At 46.6% G+C, this 23,829-nt stretch overlaps 1 protein-coding gene across 3 annotated transcripts; it reads left to right on the plus strand.

Annotated features, from left to right (window-relative positions):
- On the plus strand, window positions 1-23,796 carry LOC148380005 (growth factor receptor-bound protein 10-like). Of its 3 annotated transcripts, XM_088365345.1 has the most exons (18): window positions 1-527; window positions 671-813; window positions 3,250-3,357; window positions 5,520-5,613; window positions 7,245-7,470; window positions 7,621-7,744; window positions 13,409-13,565; window positions 15,145-15,260; window positions 16,108-16,182; window positions 16,502-16,639; window positions 17,073-17,183; window positions 17,895-17,993; window positions 18,079-18,156; window positions 18,838-18,954; window positions 19,029-19,095; window positions 19,165-19,252; window positions 19,336-19,429; window positions 20,082-23,796. In XM_088365345.1, the coding sequence occupies exons 3-18, from the start codon at window positions 3,307-3,309 to the stop codon at window positions 20,226-20,228; spliced, it is 1,782 nt and encodes a 593-aa protein (XP_088221471.1). In that variant the 5' UTR covers window positions 1-527; window positions 671-813; window positions 3,250-3,306; the 3' UTR covers window positions 20,229-23,796. The 3 variants fall into 3 exon arrangements, with proteins under 3 accessions (XP_088221471.1, XP_088221470.1, XP_088221472.1); XM_088365344.1 differs by lacking the exon at window positions 1-527 and having other exon boundaries at window positions 574-813; XM_088365346.1 differs by lacking the exons at window positions 1-527; window positions 671-813; window positions 5,520-5,613.
- The last annotated feature ends 33 nt before the right edge of the window (window positions 23,797-23,829 follow it).

A 23,829-nucleotide genomic window follows, 5' to 3' on the forward strand; every position in this document is an offset into this window, starting at 1 on the left:
CTTTGTAACCGGCTCGCAACATTATCTACGAGCCAGCCGAGCACGTGTTCTTCCACGGCTAGGGTGGAGAGTTCAGAAGTCTTGTGATTGGCCCACAGTGGAGTTCGTATGGAACCACTGATGGATGCCTGAAAGAGGAGGAGATGTCGAGGATTGTCTATCATAGATACGATTTTTGGCCTGCAGATGATACTTGGAGAGCTGGGAACATTTAGTGATGCTTTTTTCTCTGGCTTGTGGTGGAAAGCAGTGTACATGTAATGCAATATTACGTCATAGATCGAAGGCTAAACACGCGTGTGGAGAACAAAAAACATTGCTGCAAGAGATGATTGCGCAATCGTGTCGATGATTCAATATTTAACATAGTAAACGGAACCAGTTTTATTTGTTTGAATGAACTTTTAAAGTGTGGCATTACTTCCAGTGTTAGTTTCTAACTGGATTTTAAATTTATATTCAAAACTGCTTTTTTTTTTAGCTTGCAATTGTGGGACCAAAGAGATGAACTCCCAGCTGGTGGTGAGGTCAGTGCGCGTGTCCGATTTTAGGAAGGCGTGAGCGCGCGCGTTCATGCGTCCAAGGAGGAGAGCGCCTCTGGGTTGGTGGTGGGTAGGGCAGGAGGGAGGAAAGCGCACAAGGTGAAGAGTTTGTTTTCTCGGGTGGGTAGGAGGAGGAAGAAGAAGAAGAAGAAGGAAGGAAGAGGGGGCAGAACCGTGTGGAGATCCATAGGAGGACATTCGAGACTCGCCGGCTCCTTCGACGCTCCTCCCGGACGCCGTTGCAACGTCTTCCCGACGCTTTTTCTCAACCGTAAGAACTTAGCAACTTTAGCTTTGAACTCTTTTAAGGTGCATTTTAAAAGTAAGCAAGGGTGAAATGTTGCACGTTAGCAAGCGAGACGTTAGCTGCGTGTGACACGAATGACGTGCTCGTGTTTAAATGACATGGAGAATTGCATAATGGGGAGAAACGTGTTGTTTACATTAGCTGCAAAGAAATGTGCACAAGCTAGCGCGCTTGAAAGAGAATGCATTGGAAGATTGAAAAACTTGATAAACAGTAGAAATTAAGTTGTTTGCGTCACGTTTTTTTGCATTTTTTTGTGCAATTGATGGATATACGGCACGTTGAAAGCTTGCAGTGCACAATAATTGTCTGTCATTAAGCTGCTGTCAAAAATAGCTGCACAGCCAAAGTAAATGTATGTACTCAGTCATTCTGTATCAAATATGCACTTTTTTTTGTTGAACACAAAGCTAATTTTCTTTTGCATGAATGACAACAGGTTATTTTGAACATTTGCATCATATTTATAAATAGTATCTTAGGGTGCACCAATTAAGGTCGTTTTGAAATTTTTGATACATAGGTTATGGCAGAATGCATTTTACTTCAGGAAATGACATTCTAATATTTTTATTCAATTTGAGTATTCGCACATCGTTAATTATCAACATTATTTGTGACGTAACAGTTAATTTGCTTTGCGACCTCACTTGAACTCGATTCAGTAAGTCAGGTCAGAATTAAGGGATGCCCCGTTCAGAAGTTCAAAACACACAATAACGTCTTTTTATGAGAATACAAAGTCTAATCTCAGCACAATAGTCACATAACCAAGTTCCCCCCCTTGCATTACGGTATGTTGAAGATCAGGTGACATTAAGGCTTAAGACTAGGCTTGTCCACTTTTAACTCGTGAGCTGTGCAGGTGCAGGCGGATGTCACAACTTGTGCACTAAGAGCCCAATGCCAAACATTATAATCGTTCATAATTTCCAAGAATTGTTCAACCCAGCTCAGGAGTGGATGATGCAATGAGTTTATATGTGAATCAACTTGTCAGTACTGTAAATATTTCGAAATGGAACGATTCCGTTTATGATACACTAGCACGCTTTTAAATCAAATTGTTTGATTCAAATCAATTTGACTCGACTTGATCCGGGAGCCACACGTGTGGCATTATTAAGTGCCCTCACGACCCAGTTAATTCTCAGGCTCTCCCCCGTTCGGCCCAGTAAAGCTGAATTAGTCCCATTCTCTGCACAAGGAACCACAAATGTCAGCAAATGTCAAGCACTTTGAGCTTTGGCTTCACTTTCAAAGCCTATTAGCAGTGCGGCTTGCCCTTTTGGCCAGCCGCTTGATTGGTGTCAACAGACTCATAAGCCTTTGCTGCAACATGTGAGATATACAGTGGCGCCTTAAAGGTTGAATACAATCCTTCTAGAGATGCTTGGTCGGTCCCGAGTTTGCTCAATTTTCAATTTCAAATACCAGAAATAAAAAGAACAATTAAGTGGTGCCAAGCAAGTGAGAGGAGCTAGTGAGAGTTGAGTGTGGAGCAATCTGTATGTTTGCTCGCAAAGATTTGTTTGCTGGAGAAGTATCCCTTTCACAACTTGGGCTTTCTTGAATTCACAGAAAATCTTGTTCATGAGGTGCTTTGCCTTTCAAATGTGCCAGTTTTCCATTCAAGTTGGACGCCAGATCGGACGTGTGGGAGTGAACCACAACGGCCTTTATAGAGACATCAACATGAACGAATTAGCTGAAAAGAAAAAAAAATTCTCCAGCATGCAGATGTCATTTTAATAAGTGATAAATTCACTAGTCTGAGGACACTAAGTGCGTGTGTGTATCAGCTTTCCAAACACAACCTCTCACGTACTTGCAACTTGCCCCCCCCCTTGCTTACTCACAACAGATAATGCTACATGGTGCAGTTAAAATAGCCCACTCCCATTTCAAGTTCCCTTTGACCCCTCCCCTCTTTCTACAGACCCCTCCCTTCCCCCCTTTGCCTTGCCATGCAGTCTGCAGGTGGTGAGTGGTCATGTGTTGCTATGGAAGAGGGTGGGTCGAGAGGTGATGGAGAGTTTTGGGGGGGGGTGGTTCTTATTTAGTCTTAAGCCCCCAGGCATTGTTTAGGAACTGACTTGTGTGTGCGTCGCGCACAATGGCCGTGTTTACTTTGGATTTGGTGTGCACATGTTCATCCATGCATGCGCCTTTACTCGCACATGCCGACTTTTGTTTTCTCTTTGGGAACGAGCGGGGTGTTGGGTTCGGTTCCCGTCGTCTTTCTTCAAGCATATGGCAAACACACACAGAATTCTGCTCAGTGTTAAAGCATAAATCCCTCACCTGGAGGCTTTTTTTTTTCCCTTACAATATTGGATCACTTTTTATTTTTAAATCTGCTTTTTTTGCATTCAATTGAATGTTCTGCTTTCTGTGCAGGGTGCTGTCGAGACCAGTTGGTGCCATTCCCGTGTGAGGGGCCGCTGAACCAACACAATGGCCTTAGCGGGAGGCCCTGACTACTTCCTGTGTCACTCAAACTATCAGGTGAGTGCATCAAGAGTTCAACGTAGAATTTCCGGGTCCGTCGATTTATCCGTCCCCGCAATAGTTGCGAGAGTCTTCTTACTTAGCAATCAGTTGGCAACGTCCAATTCCTGCAGAATGAGTCTTTTGTTTCTAGACTGCAGGATTTTCTCCACTTCAACCACCAGTAATGCAAAGAATTTCTCTAAGGAGCACGGCGAGAATCTATAAATAGAGGGCACAACAACAATAACAAGCTTGCAGCTTTGCTACGCCACGGGCCCGAAAGCTGGCGGTTTTGTAAGAGGTGGCTGAGCCTCTCACTATTTATTTTTTTATTTTTTTCCTCCTTTGGTAAATGGAAGGTCACTACTAACAGCTGAGCCTATTTGAGGGGTCATTAAATGACATTGGTTGGTGTTAGCTTCCAGGAAAGTTCCAGTTCTGCACCAGTAAGACTGCAGTGAATAGTCAATTGACTCCCCGTCGAGAGCAACATTCCTCTAGCTTGCATCTAGTGGAGGGAAAAAAAAAACACTTTAGTAGTCTGAAGGAGAGAAGTGGGTCGTAGCATTGCTATGTGTGTGTGTTATGTAGAGGCTGACATGACACAGCATGGCCACACATTCATTCCACCCCACCGAGTCTCTGTGTAGGCTGTGTATTGATAAGCCTCCATTTTTTACTTGCATAACAGGAAAAAAAAAAAAAAAATGACTGCAGGCATGTTTTGGTAGTCTGGGCCGCATTCCAGGTGTGTCTTCTTCAAGTCTGTCATAACAGTGAGAAGTTTGGATGGAGGCAGTAGAAGCGTCAATCAACTGCCGTCTTCGCGTGCAAACGCGCTCGTAAACGTGCGCGCAAAACCGCAGCCCGAGTTATATGACCCCGAACGGGGTCCGAAGAAACAAAGAAGGAACCAACGTCGCCTCGCTCGAAAAAAAGTCTCCCCGAGCGCCGACAACGTCCGACATGTGTGATCTGTCTCAGAGCTCGGACTACAATTCCTTCTTTCTTCCCCTTACTCTGAGGTCAGAGGTTAGCGGCTGTGTGCGTTGGTCGCCCGGGCAACACTTTGCGCTCAGCCTTGTGGTTATGCTCTCAAGTAAGTACAGCAATTGGTTTGCTGAGAGGAAGTAGAACAAGTTTCATTTGCTTGGTGACCAAGCTTGAAACTTCAAATAAAAAGCAAATCATTCTTCCCCATTGAAATGTATTGAAAGCCCATTAATTTGTTCCAGCCCCACCTTAAAACTGTTGCTTTTTAATGAAAAAAAAAAGAATAATTGCAGAGTTTGCATATGAAGAAAGCAGTTTTACGACATGTAATTAAGTTAAGACGAGCTCTGTTTGTCGACGTGTAACTTTAAAGTGCGTTTCATGCATCCCTATCCTAGATTTGATGCTCCGCCTCGACAAAATGGCTTCCACGCCGTACGTGCACACTCGCACGATTATACATTGGATGCATTTCAAATTCGGAGGTCCTGATCTGGCTCTGAAAGAGTTTGCTGAAGCCTGCCGACATGCCGCATCCAACAGGCGGCCTAGTCAAGTTGCCTTCCTTGGAAAGCTTTTGGCTGCTACTTCTCGGAGCTATAAATCGTACTTTGGGCTTTTATAGATGTTTTCGAAGCATCCCGCATGCTTGCGCGCGCGCGCTCTCGCGGCGGGCCATCTGGCCACGAGCAATTCCAGGGAACAATTTTTCGTTTTCCACGAAAAGTCGAGATGTGTTTTCTTTTGTTGTTGTTTTGGCTTTCTTGCCTCGCGTTACTCGTCAGCTTTCGTGGCCTGGCTGCGTTGAATTACCCAACGCGTGAGGAACTTGACTATGAGTGATGCTCAAAGTGTGCTCGAAGAGCGATTGATCTCCCCGGAGTAAGCGTCATACGTGTCGGGGTGTGTGACAGGCAGACGGAGAGAAAAAAGGTCAGGGGTCGCAAAGTCACAGCGCTACAGGGGTCAAAGTATCGCCCTTGTGTCACTCGGTGTTCCTCGAGAGCAGAGCAGAGGCGTGAACCCGTCCATTGTCTGGGCGCTGTGAAAATAACCCGCCGCCTTTTCGCTTCACTTAAATATCTGACATCCGACACCACCGCGTGGCCTTTTGTGACACGCTCGCTTCAAAAAACATCTTTTCTTTTTTTTTTTTTCTTCTGCCTGTTTTGTTTATTTGGCAGGAGGGCATGGACCGCGGTTCCTCTCGCAGGCCCGAGGAGCTGATTGTTCCAGGCTTTCAGCGCTCGGCCCATCCAAACTTGCCACATCACCATGGTAACTCTCCTGTCCTGTCTCTGGCCCAAATTTGAAGTACATGATGATGGATGACACATTCCTCTTTCCTTCTTCCATTTCCTGCATGTTAAATATTTTTGCCAAACCTCCTTCGTTTCCAACTTGGACATTGTCATCCTTCTTCATTGCAAGCTCTGCTGTCCAGATGTAGAGCTTTTCGACAAATATTAAATTTATATCTCTCTTGCCCTTGCTCCCCCCCCCCCACCCCCCCCCCCCCCCACCCCCCTTACTGATAACCTCTTGAACACATTACACGCATAGTAAAAGCTGCTTTCCCGCGCCGTTCTCAGAAATCCATTCAGTCATCGTGGAAATGCCTGGAAACCGAGGAGACGTTGTAAATCGTACACCCCGCGACCTCTTCTTCTTCTTCCCTCGAGTTCGCCGAGTGTGCTCGTCATGCTTGTGCGAGTGTGTTGTAAACATAGCCCACAGAGACAGCGCCGTGACTCGGCGAGAGTGTTTATTTAGGCCTGTAGGTCAAATCAGGGGACATAGTGGAGAAAGTAGGCAAGAGGTCAGGGCGCTAATAATCAAATATAATCCCATATTTAAAACAAAAAGGAATGAAAAGTTTTTGTTGAATGAAGTGAGCATGAATCAGGTCAATGAAGGTAGCCGAGGTCAAAGTTCATACCGGTGCTTTAATTTTTTTATTTTTTTTTACCTCGTTGCCCATCAATGATTGCAGGTTGGCTCTGCCAAGGACAGAGAGCACTCATTCACTGTATCCTGGGATCTGACTGGAATGTCCTGGCTGCTCTTGCACAGGAGCTTTTGTAGCCAGATGCCAGACAGACTGTCGTTCCTAAACATCCAAGGAAAAAAAATGAGAGAAAAATGTTGTATGTTCCCTAGCCCGAGCCAAAAAGTGTCATATGGGTCAATATGTCATCCATCTTTTTAAGAAAGATTTAAAATTTCACAGCTAGCTTCCAAACAGTTCAGGTACTCTCATAAAAAAAAATTAAAAGGGCTTCCGTCGACATTGTGAGCGAACTCGTCTTGCATATAAAGTTGTCAGCAGGGGGATGATAACATCCATCCTCGAGCGTTACGTAAGAGCCATCGCTTGCTATCCTCATCAGCCCTTCACCTCCTAACCCATGTCCCACTCTTGAACATCACATGACCTTGTGTCCTCTACTTACCCTCCGTGTTCGTCATGCATACCTCTTTGTGATCCGCGCTGAGCTGACGCCCCGCTGTTCTAAGTACAGAGCAGCTTTTTTTTTTGCCCCTCACCCTCTCCCCTCACGTTCCAGGCTGCAGATGTTGTACGTTTTTGAGTCTCATGTATAATTACATGCACATCAGCAGCGCATACTGGACACCGTGTCCTCGGCTGCCCCTGCGAGCGAGTGTGTTGGTGTTCTACTTTGTTGTTACGCTCAGTCTGCTGAGTGTACTTTTTTTTTTTTTCCACCAGTAGGCATGCCAGGAATTCTGTGCGGTGTTGGTTTGGGACACCCATCGGTCAAAAGGACCTCGGACATTGAATTTTTGTATTTTTTTTTGGTCCTGCTAAAATGACCTCTCAGGTTTTTGCGGTTCTGGTTTTTAAAGTTCAGCTCCCACTGTCATTCACACTCGCTGTTTTCTCACAGATGACGACGTGGATCTGGAGAAGCTTGTCAACGAGATGAACATGGAGAGCGTTTACTCGACCACGGCCGACACGGCTCTCATTCTCAACAACGGCCACCTGCCCCACCACATTATGCACGTTCCGTTCGTTAGGCACGGCCCCGCCGTCCGTCGACACACGCCCCCCTCCGCACCCGCCAGGGAGAGGCTGCGGTACTCCCAGCCGATGCACATCCAGGCCGTCAGGTAGAACGCTTCCTCGTACGGCTTCCACAATTGCATTACAATTTGTTGGCGTTTCAGGATTGTTGAAGGCCACGCGAGCGTTCTGTTTTCTCGCCCAGCTGACTTAAGACGGCGACCCGAGCGTAAACGTGCGTGTGTCTCCCCCTGCAGGTGCCTGCGCGAGGAGCAGAATCTGCGCCCTGCTTCACTCCCTGCCATTCCCAATCCTTTCCCCGAGCTCTGCAGTCCGACCGGCTCGCCGATCCTCAGCCCCGTCGAGGCCTCTGACCAACACGTAGGTGCTCACAAGCCACTTGAAAATGTTTTTTTTTTCTCCCCCCTTGTTATTATTTGAACTGTATGGCAGTCATGAGAGTGGATGTGTCTTTGAGATCAGCTGACTGGCCTGTTTTGTTCGGGTCGGAGCAGCTCGTGTTGACTTTGCATGCTCCCAGCCTTCCCTCCAACCATAGGTTACCCCAGGTTATCTTACACAATGTGTCTTTTTGCAAGTACAGTGGAAGTAGTATATTATCAAACACACACACACGACAGGCATGTTTTGCTGTGGAAGGAGGTGAGCAATGTCTCCAGGATGCAGACTTCCGTAGCAAAGGCTGGGAATGTCTGCAGGTTGCCTCTGTCTGAACTTTGCGAATCCTTCTGCCCGCTCCGGCAAGACAGGCGTCCATTTCCGGTTCACACGCTTTCAAGATGGCTCTTGGCGTCATTGTGTGAGTGTGTGAAAGCATGCCTGTGTGTCATAGCCTTGCCCTTCCTTCCCCCGACAGAGCCTCCTGTCCTTGGAATTTTCCATCCTTTTCAGGATGCCCTCCCTGAATAATGAAAATTATTCAGAATGCTCTCTCTTGCTCCACACACTCCTGTACCGAGAGGTTTCGTCTTGTTCCCAGGTTGCATTATGTACGCATTCATTCGATTTCCTTGACATCATCTCACAAGATGGGCAGTCAGCGAGCAAGCTTGCACTTTGCACAAAGGGCCTGTTGTTTCTTCATTTTGTTCAACTCAGCTCATTCTGTCTTGTGCGCCCAAATGTTAGAAAACGCATTCACTCATATTATCTTTTATTTAAATTATTTCTTATTTATTTATATTATTATTTATTTTATATTATTATTTATTTTATATTAGTATTTATTTTATATTATTATTTATTTGGTTTTTAATTTAGTTTTTTACACAATTTACTTTGCTCTCCCCCCCATGGCTGTACCCATCATGTGTTCCGATCATAGTCAATACACACCCAGTGGCGCCCCTGCTGGCTGAGGTGGGTTCCGATCGTCGAGTCCATCTTACGCAACGGCGCAGATGACAATCTCAGACTTTGGTCCTCAGACATAGTTGCGTTTTGTATTTGCATCGGCATGTTTTTTTTTTTTATCACAGGATCTCTCTCACGGTTGCCCCCTCCAGCTGTTCTGCTGGAATCTGAACATTCTTCACTAATCTTCAGTCTTTCTCACTGGGATAGGCAGCTCATATTATCAGCTTAAGTTATTACACTATAAGTATAGCCCGGTATATGCGTGACATGACAGCTTTATGGTCGACATCGTCGCTAATAATATAAATGGATTTGTCCTCGGGGTATTAGGAGCGGCCCACCATGAACGACATAACGTGACAACTTCTGCAGATACGCTCCAGGGAAAAAGTCTGATGTTATTTAACTGTACAAGTCCTCCTCAACCTGAACCATGTCTGAGCGTTAGACTGTAAATATCACTTTTTTTTTTTTTGTGGCGACCGCTGCCGCACGGTAATCCGATCAGTCACCGTCGGGAAGAATTGGTCAACTTGAGCGTCAGGTTGCGTGCAGGCTGTGACTAATTCATGCTTTTTATTCGGGAGCACGGACATTGCATTACGAGCGGAGAAAAGCCTCGCCACTGGGAAAACTATTTGGGAACACAAGAGTTGCTCCAATAGATTGGCTTCAAATATTTTTTTGGAGCATTACTGCCCCCCCCCTGACACCACCTCGGAGTTGAGGATCTTTTGTCCGGCAGGAAATTAGATCTTCCTTAGCGCTATTGTTGCACGAGTGAATAGGAGGATTTATTTGTGTAGCAAACTCAAAAGCCAAATTGTGTAAAAAAAATTCGAACAAATCCAATCTTCTGATTTCTCACCTCGTCACGATGTCACAATTGATTGCGACAATGCATCTTAGCGCTGAGTCATTGCGGTGAGGACTGATTCTTCTTCCCTTTGCTTTTGTCTGCGGTCAGCTGATGTCCCCCCCCCCCCACCCCACCCTGCACGCAAAGGTCTGCTGACCCGTTGCAATCAGATCAGGTGCACGAGTGTGCGTGCTTGCCCTGCGTGGTGTGCGTGCGATGATTGCAGAGAGAGCCTGTTCTACCGCATAAGCTCATAATGACATAGATGTGCAAGCCCAGCTCTATTGTTAGGGAGATACGACGTCACAATCGGTTCGAAGGCGGATAAAATTGGATCGTCGGTTGAACCGCGTGAATCGGTAGAAGTGACATAGCCATCTATCGCTATGTTCGACTTTTTTTTTTTTTTTTTAATTGAGTGGCAGGTCGCTGCGAGGTGAGACACTCGGGCTTTGTGTCGGCCCTCCGGCGAGATGAAATTGAGTTTGGCCCTGTCTGCAGAGCTAATCAACTCAGTCTGCCTTGACATGAAAGATGCCGGGGCGGCGGCGGACACTTCTCGTGTCTCCGACGACGACCGTTTTCAAACCAGTTCAAACCGTCCTGCTCCAAAATCCTCCGCATTTTTTAGCTATAAGAATCGTCTTTTTTTCCTCGGTGCGCTGTAATTGAATATCTCCAAAGAATTTGCCTCGCTGATTCTTTTCGAGCCCGCGATTGTCAGCGTTAGAATTCAAGAAATAAACCTCGGGGCAGCGACTAATGGTCGGTCAGCTGACTATCTTGCTCTAATACCATCATAGATGCGCTTTTGTCGATTTTCTATTGCCATGCAGAGAGGAGAGAATCCATCATTGTGCTCTTATGTTACATAAAAAGATTGCATCTGCAGATAAAGGCCCTCGCCCCCTCCACCACCTCCTCCTCCTCCTCCTCCTCCTCCCTCGGCCGCAACTGAATTGAGATTTCTTTTACAAGCTGTACTTTTTATTGTCACCATGGAATGATTATATATGTGTGTGTGTGTTGTGTGTTTGCAAATAGCCTGATAGGTTTAGGGGCCCGTAAACCTTTTTGGTCAAGCACTCCTGACCCGAGTACAGATTATTCAGTTTGACCGCTGACCCCTGGACATATGTGTTCTTTTGTTTCCATGCATGCAGGTGTCTGTCCGTGACCCTCCAATATGCTCCGAGCACACTTTGTGTGTGCGCATGTGTGTGTTTGTTGACGAGGAGGTCAATAACAGTGCTCACCCTCCTCTGTTCAAGCGGTGCAGGGGAGGGGGGGTAAAGTTTTTACCTTTTGCAACTATTTCAAGTTCCGTAAAGGTCACGGCTGTTTGTGTTCGCTCCATATTCTTCCTCTCATGATCCGCCCTCCGACACATGCATACTTAAACGCAGCTCAGATGGGTGCAAACCTGATGCAAGAGGCTGTAGTAAGACCCCCCCCCCCCAAAAAAAAATCATCTTGGTTTACATTTGCTCTTCCTGGTTTGGCTCTCACTTCTCATGCACACCGTATTAGGGGCCAGCTGTGTTGGCCCGCACGCTACACATGAGCCTGATTATGACTCAGTATTGCATTACTGACATTCCACCATTGCTCTCTGTTCTGTACTCTCGCTCAGACCCCCCCACCCAACCCCCAACTCGCCGCCTCGAGTCAAACTGGGCAGATTTGCTGAGCAACCGCCTCCCCTCCTCCCGCTCCCTTGACCCCCCCCCCTCGGCCTTGATCCATATTGCCCCCGAAATCAACCGCCTCGAAGCTCCAGCGTTACACATGTTTCTCCACCGCTCACCTCCACAGCGTAATATTTCACACACAGCTGTTGAGAGGAAAGAGGATATGAGGCAGGGGAGGGGATGGAAATTAAAACCTGGCAGCCAGAGTGTGAGGGATGCGTGTGTACAGTGATTGGCTTTGTACTTGAGTCCATTAAGCCTTGTGTGTGTGTGTGTTTGGGAATGAGGTCATCGTTGAAAGGAGCTGACAGTGGAGAAAGGGCACGAAGAAAGAATATCGGGGTGCACGACAGGTAGCGGCTGACCGAGAAAAAAAATGCCACACTGGGTTAATCCAGCGCGAGGAGGAGGAAGGGGGAGAGAAGTGGGCGGGGGGAGAGGTGTACCGGTGGATGTCGCGGGTTGGCGGTAGCGCTTCGGATCACTCGGCGTCACTATCCAAGCCTCGGTGCTCAGTTAGCCGCGGCCGAGTCTCGCTCTCTCCTCTGTGGCGTCCTCCCTCCTCTTCCTCCCCGCTTGCCTCCTTCGCTCTTACCTCGCTTGTGTTCTCCTTGCCAGTCAGCCCCTCCCTCCCTCTTCCTGACTCCCCCCCACCACTCCTCCTCCCTCGCTCGCTCTCTCTCTGTGTCACTGGAGAGCGTCTCAGTGTGAAAATGCCATCCTGCTCTCCAGACTGTTGCCTCTTTCAGGCTGTGGAGGTAAGAGACTTGCATTTATTGTGTTTTATTCTTTTTCGGGAAACGTGCGAGTGCATCTTTAATAGTGTGTGTGTGTGTGTGCGCGGTTGGCAAAGTGCAGCCGCGGAGACCCCCGCTGCTTTTTGTTTGCCCCCTCTTGTGTCGAAAACTTTTCTCAAACAAAAGTCACACGTCATGAAATCACTTTTTTATTGGGGGGTGGGAGGAGAAGAGGGAGGGAGTCTTAGGGCTTCGGAAGGGGCAGGGAGCACTGTGATGTTTTTTTTTTTTTTCTTCTCCTCCCTCGCTCGTGTTAGGAGGCTCTCCTAGCGTCGCCGTGATGGTGCTTCTGGTGTTTTGTGCCGTTTTGGGCGCCCGAACGGCGGTGCCATTGTTCGCCGTGATCTCGCCAGTGGTCCGTTAGCGCTTTTTTTTTTTTTTTTTTCCCTCCGTCGCTCGTCTCATGTCATTTTCAACAGTTGCTCCCGCTCGCTTCGTGTGCAGTGCGGGGCAGCAGAGTTTGCGAGCACAACGCCTGCTCTAGGCGCAGGATGTGAACTACGTAGGTGTGCGAGCATGCACGCACACACAGACAACACACACAACCACGCAAACATGTAACGCCTTCTCTTTGACCTAATGTGCGTCGCCGCTGTGGTTTTTTTCAAGCACTTTCACGCGCTCATATTTATTGCATGCGTTCGTGTCGGGCGCTGCATGCGAGAGCGAGTTTTTTTTTTTTTTTTTTTTGTGCGAACGTGCAGATGGAGCGGTGTGAAGCAGCTGCTCTGTGGTTATCTGCGGAGCAAAGGCGCTCTCCGGCAAAAATTACAGCCAGTTTAAATGTCGCTTTGGGCGCTTGGTTGATATGGTTCAAAATGGCGCAACAATGGGCGGCGCTTTGGCTTTGAACTGTGCCCGCTCGCTGCTCCCGGTGGTGGCATTTTTTAAGGGCATAATCAAAATGTCCTCCAACTGTGAATATTTTCTACTTTTTCCCTCTCGGTGTCGGCGCGGCAGAAAAGACGTCACTGCGCGATGTGCGCAAGCAAGTTTACATGCTTATCCGGGGATGTGCGTGTGAGAGAGTTTGGTTGAGCCGTGGACAAAAGGGCTGAACCCAGCGTGCAGGCGCCAGTTTCCGGGACTTTGCTGCGTTTTTTTTTTTTTTTTTATAAGAAACTCTCCTGTTAGAAAGGAAACTGGACTTTAAGAGTGGACTTGCCAAACACATGGCGATGAAGGTAAATGGATGTTCCGAATCCGATCCGTTTTTTTTTTTTTTGGTAGTCGAATTTTTCTGAAAAGCGCCGTCCCACTGTCGCGAGACGTCTTCCAGCCTGTGACAAACATAACCCTCGGCCCATGTGTGGTTTTTCAGATAGTGAAGGTGTGGAGCGAGGATGGGGCTGGCAAAGTGGTGGAGATCCCGGCGGACATGACGGCCAGAGACGTGTGCCAGCTCCTGGTCTACAAGAGCCACTGTGTGGACGACAACGCCTGGACGCTGGTGGAGCACCACCCCATCCTTGGCCTTGGTAAGTGCTATTTTTTCAAGAATTCTCCTTTACAGGTCTTTGTGGATTAAACATTGGATTTATTATTATCATTTAAAACAATTGACTCGTCGGATAATGGGCCCAGATGAAATGCTTGCAGCATTTTATTTCGCAACCCAAGGAAAGACTCATGCGTCGCGGCCCTAATTTTATGTTATTACAATGTTCATCATAGATCTACCATTTTCATCAGTACTGTATGCATACATGAAACTCCTCCCAGAATGAAATCAGAAGGCCTTCATGTTACGATGGCCGGTGTGTGTCTGCGTGGGTGGGGATGTTCCCGTTTGTGCTCACCGTGTGTGTGTTCACTTGAGCATGGCACAAGTGTTTGTATGCGCTCTATACGTGCTGGCACGAGCAGGATGAAGCATTTTGCTGCTCCCCAAAAACACACGCCGCTTCCTTCCCCCGATAATAACACAAAAAAAGGAGATAACAAAAAGAACATTGACTTGCACAGCGTATTCTTTCGGAGCATTACTTCGACCCCCCCCCCTCCCGGATCCCGTCTTTGTCTACCATGAGGCTTTCCCACTACCCCAGACTTGTATTTTTAGAGTCAAAGGATGGCTTTGTGCATTGCTGCTTCATCTGCGTTGCTGGAAAAAAAAAGTGCACTGGAGAGATGGAATGTGAGGTGAGCCGACGAAGGGAGGGAAGGAAAAAAGGGAGCAACGGAGAGAAAAAAAGAAGGAATGGGGTGAAGAGGGGGGGGGGTGCATGCAGAGAGGCCTGGACTAAAGCGTCATACCAGAGTCGCGGGGAACCAATCGTGGATCTCTGTCGGACGAGCCCCTAGCACGGCTGGCCAATCGCTTTGCACTTAACCCTCCATAGGAAATTCCCCCGCTTGCTCACACACCCCGCACGACGGAGGTCAAACATTTCCACCCGTGCGTCGCTGCCACATTCATTTTTAGCATGCAGTCGTTTGTCTTTGTGTGTGTGTGTGATAATGAGACATACTGCGGGGAGGACGAATTATGACTCAAGCCTGCGTGTGTCCATAGAACATCCTGTCACTATCCATTTCTTAGATCATGTACTTTTCCTCATTAACACACACACACATATATATGCACGACTGATCACGTTAGGCCCGCGTGAGCTCTTAAATGCGCGTTCGCTCGTCTGCGGGCTTGGTGCACTTTGCTTATGGCTCCTCTGCTCTCGGCAATCAGCCTAAATAGATGACATCATCTTCCTGCAATGCCCACACTGCCAAAGCCTCCCCCCCCCTTCCCCCGCTCGCCATCGCTTGCCACTTCTTTCCCTCCCCTCCACCTTCGCTTTCCTCCCTCGCCGCCTCACAGTGCCTCTTTTCTTCTTGCTGCTGTTACTCGCTTGGTTAAACTCTTCCGATCGTATTTCGTCATTGTGGGAAGCGGAGATTTTATTAGTGTTGCATGTTTTAATGTTAGGGGGATAAAAAAAAAAAAAGTTTGAATGAGCCAGAGCTGATCCACCTCTCGGTCATAAATGATACAAGATTATGAATGCACAATGCAAAAATAACACTGTGACTCACACTGTCTGTCCGTCCGTCTGTCAGAGAGATGCCTGGAGGACCACGAACTGGTGGTTCAGGTTCAAGCTTCCATGAGCAGCGACAGCAAATTCCTCTTCAGGAAGAACTATGCCAAATATGAATTCTTCAGGAACCCCCTGGTGAGTCTCTCGCATCCCCATGTTGACCTTTCTGTGACTGCCTCGCTTCAGCACGCAGCTCTGCACACACGCACGCACCACGCACACACTTCACCATGGTGATTCCGGTCGGAGCTTTTGATCATTGCCGTTCTTTGTGGCAAATTAAAATGATGAAACTCGGGATGTCCAAGTAGCTCACCAAAGTCACTTCCTGTATCATATGATTTTGTGTCAAGTCCATCGGTGTCAAATTCATGACGCGGGGGCCACATCCGGCCTGCCACATCAATTTGCGTGGCCCAGTCTTGCTAAATGAATTTTGTTTTTTCAGTCAAATTGCTTATTTTGCATAATTTTTTTTGCCGTATATTTTTAAGCTGTCATTTTGCGGCACTTTACAATTTGGTCCATCCTGGTACGTCACCTCTGTGCTGTGGTGGACTCAGCAAGGGGGCCCGGCGCTTGGTGACGCGCCAGCTTTTTCGGTGACATTATTGCCGTGGTGATTTAGGTGACCTCAGCTCTGTGGTAATGAGCGCACTAAAACACCCGAGTGCTGGCCGCAGCCTGTCAATCACACTAAGAGTGGCGCTGCTGGCTAAAGGGGATTACATCAGCGGGTGAGATCATACTGCATCTACTCTCAGGCTCAAGTGCCTCCTCCCCCCCCCCCCCCCCCCCCCACCTCTCTCCGTCTCAATTTCTTTATCTGCCTCTCTCACCCTGACCACTCGTCTCAAAGACCTTGTGCTCGTCACACACACAACAATAGAAAGACATGGGGAAGTGTGACCCCCTTATAGCTTGTGCATACTCAAAGTGGTTTTCAATGCAACTCTCTCTCTATCTCTCTCTTTCCATGCAGAACTTTTTTCCAGAGCAGATGGTGGCTTGGTGTCAGGATTCTGATGGCACAATCCCTCAATCACAGCTCTTACAGGTAAGGAGGGATGACTCAGTGCACACAGAGTGCTGCACGCACGTGCAAGTGAATCGTTATCTACCCCCCCTCCCCCACCTGCTTTAATCAGAGAGCCCCAAATCCTGTCCTTGAAACCAGAAAGGAAAAAAAAAATGTCTCCTCTCCTCCTGAAGGCTGGGACAAGGACATCTGTTGTCTAAAAATATGCATGAACATTCACGCAGAGTCATTGCAATCTGCTAATTACATTTGCCTGCTGGTGCTACAGCAACGCATTGAGGAATATTGAAAATGTCATTTTTATAATGATTGTTGTTATTCCGCGGTTTGCTCACAGAACTTCCTGAATCCAAGCAGCTGTCCGGAGATTCAGGGCTATCTGTACGTGAAGGAACCCGGACGCAAGTCCTGGAAGAAGCTCTACATGTTCATGCGACGCTCAGGCCTCTACTTCTCCACTAAAGGATCATCCAAGGTCATTCATATTTAAAATCGTGAATAATGTCATGAAACCTCACGCGAAGGAGATCTGTCTGCCAGCGCTCCGTTTTGATTGACACGATAATCGTGGATAATTGTATCCCATCGGAATGCATCGTCTTCCACCACTCCCAGGTTTAATTTGAAGCATGATTCACATTTACTGGCATGGTCAAAGAGTGGTTAGGGTGGCTGGCTCACAGCAGGAAGATCCCTGGTTAGAAAGGTCAGTTTCCAGTAAGTTCCCTTGACCAAGGTGCTGACACAGGACCGGGATTCCGTCCCGAGGCGTGACACGTTTGCTGTCCCATAGATCCTCAGATTTCGAGATATCTTTAATTTTGCATTCCAGGGAAATGTTATATTTCTGTTGGTCAGTCATAACTTTGGAGAATAATATTAGATATTTTAACATTTTGTCTAAACAGGAACCCCGACACCTGCAGCTCTTGTCCGACCTGGACGACAGCAACATCTTCACCATTTTCACCGGCAGAAAACTACACAATGCCCCGACCGACTACCAGTTCTCCATCAAGGTAACACAACAACATACACAAATGAAACTTGGGATTGTCACTCAGTTTGTAACAGATGTACCTGTGTCACCTTTGGAAGTATTATGTCGGGGGGGTCAAAGGACAGAAGGGTTAAACCCACCCAGCAGGGGTTCAAACACACACTCAGCGCTGTGTCCCCCCTCAATCCAAGAGTTATCTGTGGTGGGTCACCTGCTGATCTGGGATAAGCCCAATGGGATAAGCCAGGATGGTACAGAGACTCTCCCCCCCCCCTCGCCACCCCGAGCTCACTTACACACACGCGCACACGCACGCGAGAGCCGACCGTCGTGTCAGATGCTGTCAGCGGGGGTGACAGTGCAGAATTGGGTTAGGGATTTGACTTGACGGGTGGTGGCTGTATTATTGCTATGGTAACGTGAATTAATTCATCGCGAGGGGCTGGCAGGATCCTCCTCGCTTCTGGAGGGAGGGAAAAAAAAAAAGGGCTTGTCTGCTATAAGAGTGTAACGCCGTATTGTGCACGTACAATAAACGCTCAAGGGTGTAACTGAATCTCTTTCACTCCCCCTGTGAACTCTCGAGTTGACCACCAACGCCTGAAGAGTGCTCATTATTTGCAAAAAAAACACACTCAAAATTGCACCTTTTGGGGTTTTTTTTTTTGCATTTTTCTGAATAATGCATGAATGAATTTTGATGTCATCATTTATTTTTTTCCTCGTCCAGCCCAGTAAAACGAGGGGGGACTGTAAGGAGCTGAAAATGTTGTGCGCTGAAGATGAGCAGAGCAGGACCTGCTGGATGACCGCCTTCAGACTTCTAAAGGTAACCCAATGGACTTTTGGAAGGCTTCGCTAAGCCTGATATATTTTTTTAAAATAATATTTATTCCCCTTCTCTTGTCTTATAGTATGGCCTTGTCCTGTATAAGAGCTACAGCGTCCCGCAACAGAGGAAGACAAACCTCACGCATTTCTCCACGCCTGTGGTGAGGATCTGCTGTGTGACATCATCGCCTTTACTGGCATGCTAATGCTAATGCTAATTCCCCACTCAGCCAGTCCATACTGAGCCATTAATTGGCTGATGAATTGCAGAGCTGTTCACTTCACTTCACATGCCTCGCTCTAACTGGACTGTGACTGTGTTAGTCTTGGTTAGGCTAATTGCGCCTTAGCACGGTGAGAACCCGACTAACTCAACAGTGCGGCAGTAATAAGTTGCCAAATCAAAAGCCGATTTGCTGTAAAGAGTCTCTAATTTAATTATGGAGCCTTTCTGCAAAATAGCAGCAGATTGAAAATCTGCATTAGATTAGACAGATATTGATTTGACTTGCACACAGACGACTCGTTGTTCCCCAAAGTTGTGTGCGTGACAGGAAGTTTGTGTCTTTTCAAATTGAAAGTTGTTGCCCTTGATTAAAATGATTCCCGCAGCAAAGCCAGTAAGCCAAGGGGGCCGTTTGTGATTTGGGAGTGGACTGAAGTGGGTCTCTGTGCAGACAGGATTTGTCATGCCCCAGTGAGTGTGTCTGGCTTGTTAGACCTCTGACCTTTGTCCCGCCCCTCCCCCCTCTGGCTTCACTCCCCCACCACCTTCCGTCACCCTCCGCCGACCCTTCCCACCGCTCCCACCCTACCCTTTTCCTCAACCCGTCCCCTAACAGCGAAGCGTGTCAGAGAACTCCCTGGTGGCGATGGACTTTTCGGGACGAACCGGCCGCGTCATCGATAACCCCGTGGAGGCCCAGAGCGCCGCCCTAGAGGAGGGGCAGACATGGAGGGTAAGGCAAAGGAAAAGGAATGAAATAATCCGGGTTCAGCCCAGTTATTTTTCCACTCTGCTCTTTCTATGTAGAAACGGAGTCAGCGTATGAATGTCCTGGGCAGCCCGTCGCCCCTGCACTCGTCCTCTCTGAGCACAGGTGCACGCCGACGTCAAGCGTGTCGTCACGCATTATTACGGCGGGCTAATGTGCGTGCGTGTTTTCCAGTCATCCACAGGACGCAGGTTTGGTTTCACGGTCGCATCATGAGAGAAGAAGCCCACAAAATGATCATACAACAAGGCCAAGTGGACGGGTATGATTGCGGCGTTCACAGTTCACACAGTCAACACAATTATTTATTCTCCAAAACGTTTCTAATTCTCTCTCGTCATTTAGGTTATTCCTCTTGCGGGATAGTCAAAGTAACCCCAAGGCCTTTGTGCTCACCATGTGCCACCACCAGAAGATCAAGCACTTCCAAATATTACCGGTAAGTGAAATACGTTAATTTAAGAAGAAAGTTGGACATTTGCATATTTATCATAAAGGTGGATTCAAAAGTAAATCAAGTTGCTATCGTCAGTTTGAAGAAAAAAAAAGTGTTTTAACTGGCAAGCGCGTTTCATTTTTTGGTAAATGCTCCTAAATGGACATAGTCGTGTTGCGTAATGTGGAAAAAGCACTAGCCAGCCAAAAAGCCAGCCAATGGAGCGCCGTTAGCTTTGATTAGAGCAAGCATTTCCTTTTGGCTTGCTCTCGCTAATCTTATGCAATCGCACAACATTCATTTCCATCCAGGGCTTGCGTTCATTTTTCTATGAAAGATAAGAGTGTTGGACCACTGTGTACAAATCTTCTCTGACATATCCCAAAGATTCTTATGGGATTAAGCTCTGGACTGGACTCTTCTTATACTCTGCCCATTACTTTGGAACATGGTCCATCTGGCCTCATTAGATCACAGGATCTTTTTTTTTTTTTTTTCCATTGCTCCAGAGCACAATGTTATGCTCCCTAGCAAATTGAAGCCTGATTTTTGCACCAATTGAAAAACAAAAACAGCCATTTCGAAGTGCTTTTGTGACTTTTCCCAAAATGTTAACATCTAACTCCTCCCCCTTCTGCCATTTTGTGGCGCGAAGTGCGAAGAAGACAGTCAGGTGTTCTTCAGCCTGGACGACGGCGCCACCAAGTTCACCGACCTGATCCACCTGGTGGAGTTCTATCAGCTCAACAGAGGAGTGCTGCCCTGCAAGCTCAAACACCCGTGCACCGCCGTGGCCTTGTGACACTCCTCCACACCCCTTTCAATTTTTTTGTTTGCACACCTCCTTAACCCCCCCTCCCCCCCACCTCCTCCTCCTCCAATCACCCCCACCGAATCCCACCTATCCACTCTGGTGAGTCGAGTCTGGGTGAAGAAGTGAGCCGAGCTTTTTCTCCGCCTTATTGCTTTTTTTGGAGGCTTGAAAGGGGCGCAGAATGTTGCGAATTGTGGACTCTTGCATTGTTGCCACGGAGACCGGAACATTTGTGACGATGCACGGAAGCTCGTGAACTATGGCTCTCCTTCCTTCCCCTTAAACCCAAACCCCACCCTATTTCCCCCAGGCCTGATAAGCTGTGGCGCAGGAAGCGCCACCCTACTTCTTCTTCATTGATCATCAGGGATGGAGGGGAATCCCTCCGGGTCTCCAGCAAACTTTGGATCCAGGAGGTTTTCTCAACCTGTGCAGTCCAGTCTGGATAAGCTGACACCATGACACCGCCCACTCCACCAAAAGACACCCCTCCTTCACCCCCCCCCCCCCACTCCCACCTTAACCCACCCCGTGTGTGGCTCTACTGCTGTGTCCAGGATCAAGTCAAGCGTGAGGAGAAGGATCTAAAACAAGCAGAGGCTTATCAGAAAGGACAAAGGAATGTTTATCAGGAAGGCCGTGACGAGCCTCTCTTTTAGACTTGATTACTTGATGTCATTTTAATGCTGTTTTATTACTGTCGATTCAATGCAGAACTAGTTTGCACTCGCGAGCGAGGGGAGGGGGGGGGCTACCAGTCAATCATCATCTTTCAATTGGGAGAAACATGCATGTCGATCGCCATCTAAGTTGATGGGATTTAAAAAAAAAAATGGGGGGAGGCGAAGAGAGTCACGGCGGATGATGTAGTGCCGTTCCGAAAGGTTTGGGAAGATCTCGTAGCATCGCGGCCACACTACTGTTGTCATGTAAAGAATGTGAAAGAAAGTGCAACTAGGAAGAGGAGGAGGAATGTCCCAATTCCGCCGAGATCATTTGAAATGAGAAGGGTTATTAGTTGGCTTTGTGAATGTCATTTTGCTTTTATTTCCCCTCCCCACCCCCTCGAGTCTGTTCTCAGCTCGCTCGCTTGCACATTATCAATGATCCTGAGGTGAGAGTAAATGCTCGGAGACATCTACTAACGCCTCCCGCCCTGCTCAGAAGAGACAAATCAAAGAAAAGCACTCCCATGATTTTTTTTTTTTTTTTAATGCGTGGAAATGAACAAAAAAGACTTGAAGTGTGAAACTCAGCTGACTGCGCATCAAACACACAATCAAATGAGCTTCACCTGCCTTAAGTGAAAACAATGAGCCTTGTACATACACAATTGAAACATATATATGAAGATGCACACACACACACAGCGATGATTAACAAACATTTTAGGGGAAATAGATGCCACTTATATGCTAACTTATGGAGACCAGCTACAAGCCTGGCATACAAAGTCCACCTAAAATGCTCATATTTTTTATTTAATCTATACACAAATCTTTTTTTTTTCTTGGGCTTGCTGCTGCGTACATTTCACTGTGCTAAGCTTGCTGTCGGATAACTTGCGGCTAAAACATGCTCATTCACAAATTTCTCAAAAGCCCCCCCCCCTCTAATAAAAGATAAAATATAAATAGGAAAAAGTACACTTAGTTGACTTCTCGTGTCTCTCATAGAAAGATATTCCAAAAATCATTTCCCCAGCGCTTTACTAACCCCCCCCTCTAAAATCCATCTTGTACCAGAGTAGGGTTAGCACAAGGCGCGGCGCCGTGTCACTTTGCCCCCACGTGACCAGCCGGGGTGGACTCTCTCCAGGGATTGGATAATGCTTGAACCCCCTCCCCCTTCAGACCCTTGCCCTTTGCCCTCTCGCTCCCACCTGTGTCCAGCCTGTAAGCTATGAGCCTGTGGCGAATGAATGTGTGTGTGTGAGTGTGTGAGTATGGCTCGACTGTTATTGTTAACTGCTGGTCATCCAACTTGCCTTGTAGACACAGTACCAGAAGGTCAGGAAAGTGAAGTGATGCCTTAGATTCACATATTATTAGAAGAGGTGGGAGTTGAACCACATCACTAGACACCAGTAGGCACTTTTTTTTTTCCACCCCCACTACCCCGCCCACCACCTTTTTTTGTTTTCATATGAAATCACTGTGTCCAACATGAACCAGCCGTCTAGTGCATCCTTGATTTCCGAATGAATGAGTATGTGAAGACGATGGTGGGGATCGAACACTGTACCTTAGGTCACAGATCACTATGTATGGCCGTTATGCTTTGCCCATAACGCCGTGTAAAATGAAGAATGCTATTTTGTCCTTAATTCATTTGTTGATGATGTGTACGTTGTGTATTTTGCTTATCAGTTTTATCTTATCACAAAATACTACACTATATACAGTATTAAATTAAACATGCTCAAAATTTTATTTTAAGACATCAAACTGGATTTTTTTTTTTTTTTTTTGCCGTGTGTCCAACTTTACTAGTATTTGGGTCACACTGAGAAAGGAAATAAATAGTAAAAAGGCCTATGATGAAAACAATTAGAAACTTTAAAGGAAAAAAGACTTTAGAGGACTTTAGAGTTGCCAACATTTTCAAGTTAAAATGACGCAAACACGAGATGGGGAAACACTTGTAAAGAAATAAATTGAAAAAGTCTTAATTTCGGGGAAAAAAAAGGCAGAACATTTCCAAATAAGAGCCACAAATTTTCAAGAAATAATATAATGAGAAGAAGAAAACTAGGACAAGGACCAACATATTTTCTACAAAAAAATATTGCAAATAGTGGGCGCTAAACAGTCACATATTTTCATTGAAAAAAACTACTGAGAATAGAATTGCAACCAAAAAATTAGAAATCGTTTCAGTGAGTGAAGGATGTTTCGGGTAGCAATGTGACCGTAATATAACAAATTTCAAAATTTTTCTTTTATTAGATTGACTTGTAATTCAAATTTTGTTCTTCTTTGAGTGGCCCTGATACTCGTATTTGATGCTGTTTGTTTAATGTCATGTTCAGTGGACACTTCTCTGAAATTGTTACATTGGATGTCACCGATTCATTCTTTTTTTTTCAGCAAATAATGTTTGTTAAATCACCTTTTCATGGATGTGTATTCTTTGGGGTTTTTGACATTTTGGCAGTCGGTGCAATGTTTCAGAGTAGCTCAAAGCAGTCGGCGTCGTGGTGCCTCCATTTTCTGATACAATCCATCCACTTGTTCTTGATTTTCTACCTAGTTGTCATCAAGCCAAACAAGTCCAATTGTCAACAGTGATTTCATAAGCTCAGTCATCATAAGCTCAAATCAACATGTCAGGGAAAGGAAAATGGGGAAGAAGACAAAAAGTACACACCTGAATTGTTTCATGTTCTCTTTTTTTTTTTTTTTTTTCGTGCTTTTGCTTCATATTCTGTAAGTGTCTACACAGCTCCTGGATCTACATTGTATCCTGTTCAGGTATTTTTTTGTACAAATAAGGGACTGATATATTCTCTGTTTATTGGAAATTAGAATAAAATATGACGTTGCTATAAACCAAATGGGGCGAGTCTACTGAGCAATCATTTATCATC

The sequence above is a fragment of the Syngnathus floridae genome, chromosome 21 (assembly GCF_059516105.1).
Source record: "Syngnathus floridae isolate MCC-2025c chromosome 21, RoL_Sflo_1.0, whole genome shotgun sequence".
Classification (NCBI taxonomy): Eukaryota; Metazoa; Chordata; class Actinopteri; order Syngnathiformes; family Syngnathidae; genus Syngnathus; species Syngnathus floridae.

Excerpts from the sequence above, each read along its gene's own strand:
- LOC148380005 (XM_088365345.1), top strand. The coding sequence starts at position 3,307 with ATGGCCTTAGCGGGAGGCCCTGACTACTTCCTGTGTCACTCAAACTAT. Across the intron at positions 16,640-17,072 it reads CCACTAAAGGATCATCCAAG|GAACCCCGACACCTGCAGCT; the intron begins GTCATTCATATT and ends TTGTCTAAACAG. Across the intron at positions 17,184-17,894 it reads ACTACCAGTTCTCCATCAAG|CCCAGTAAAACGAGGGGGGA; the intron begins GTAACACAACAA and ends TTCCTCGTCCAG.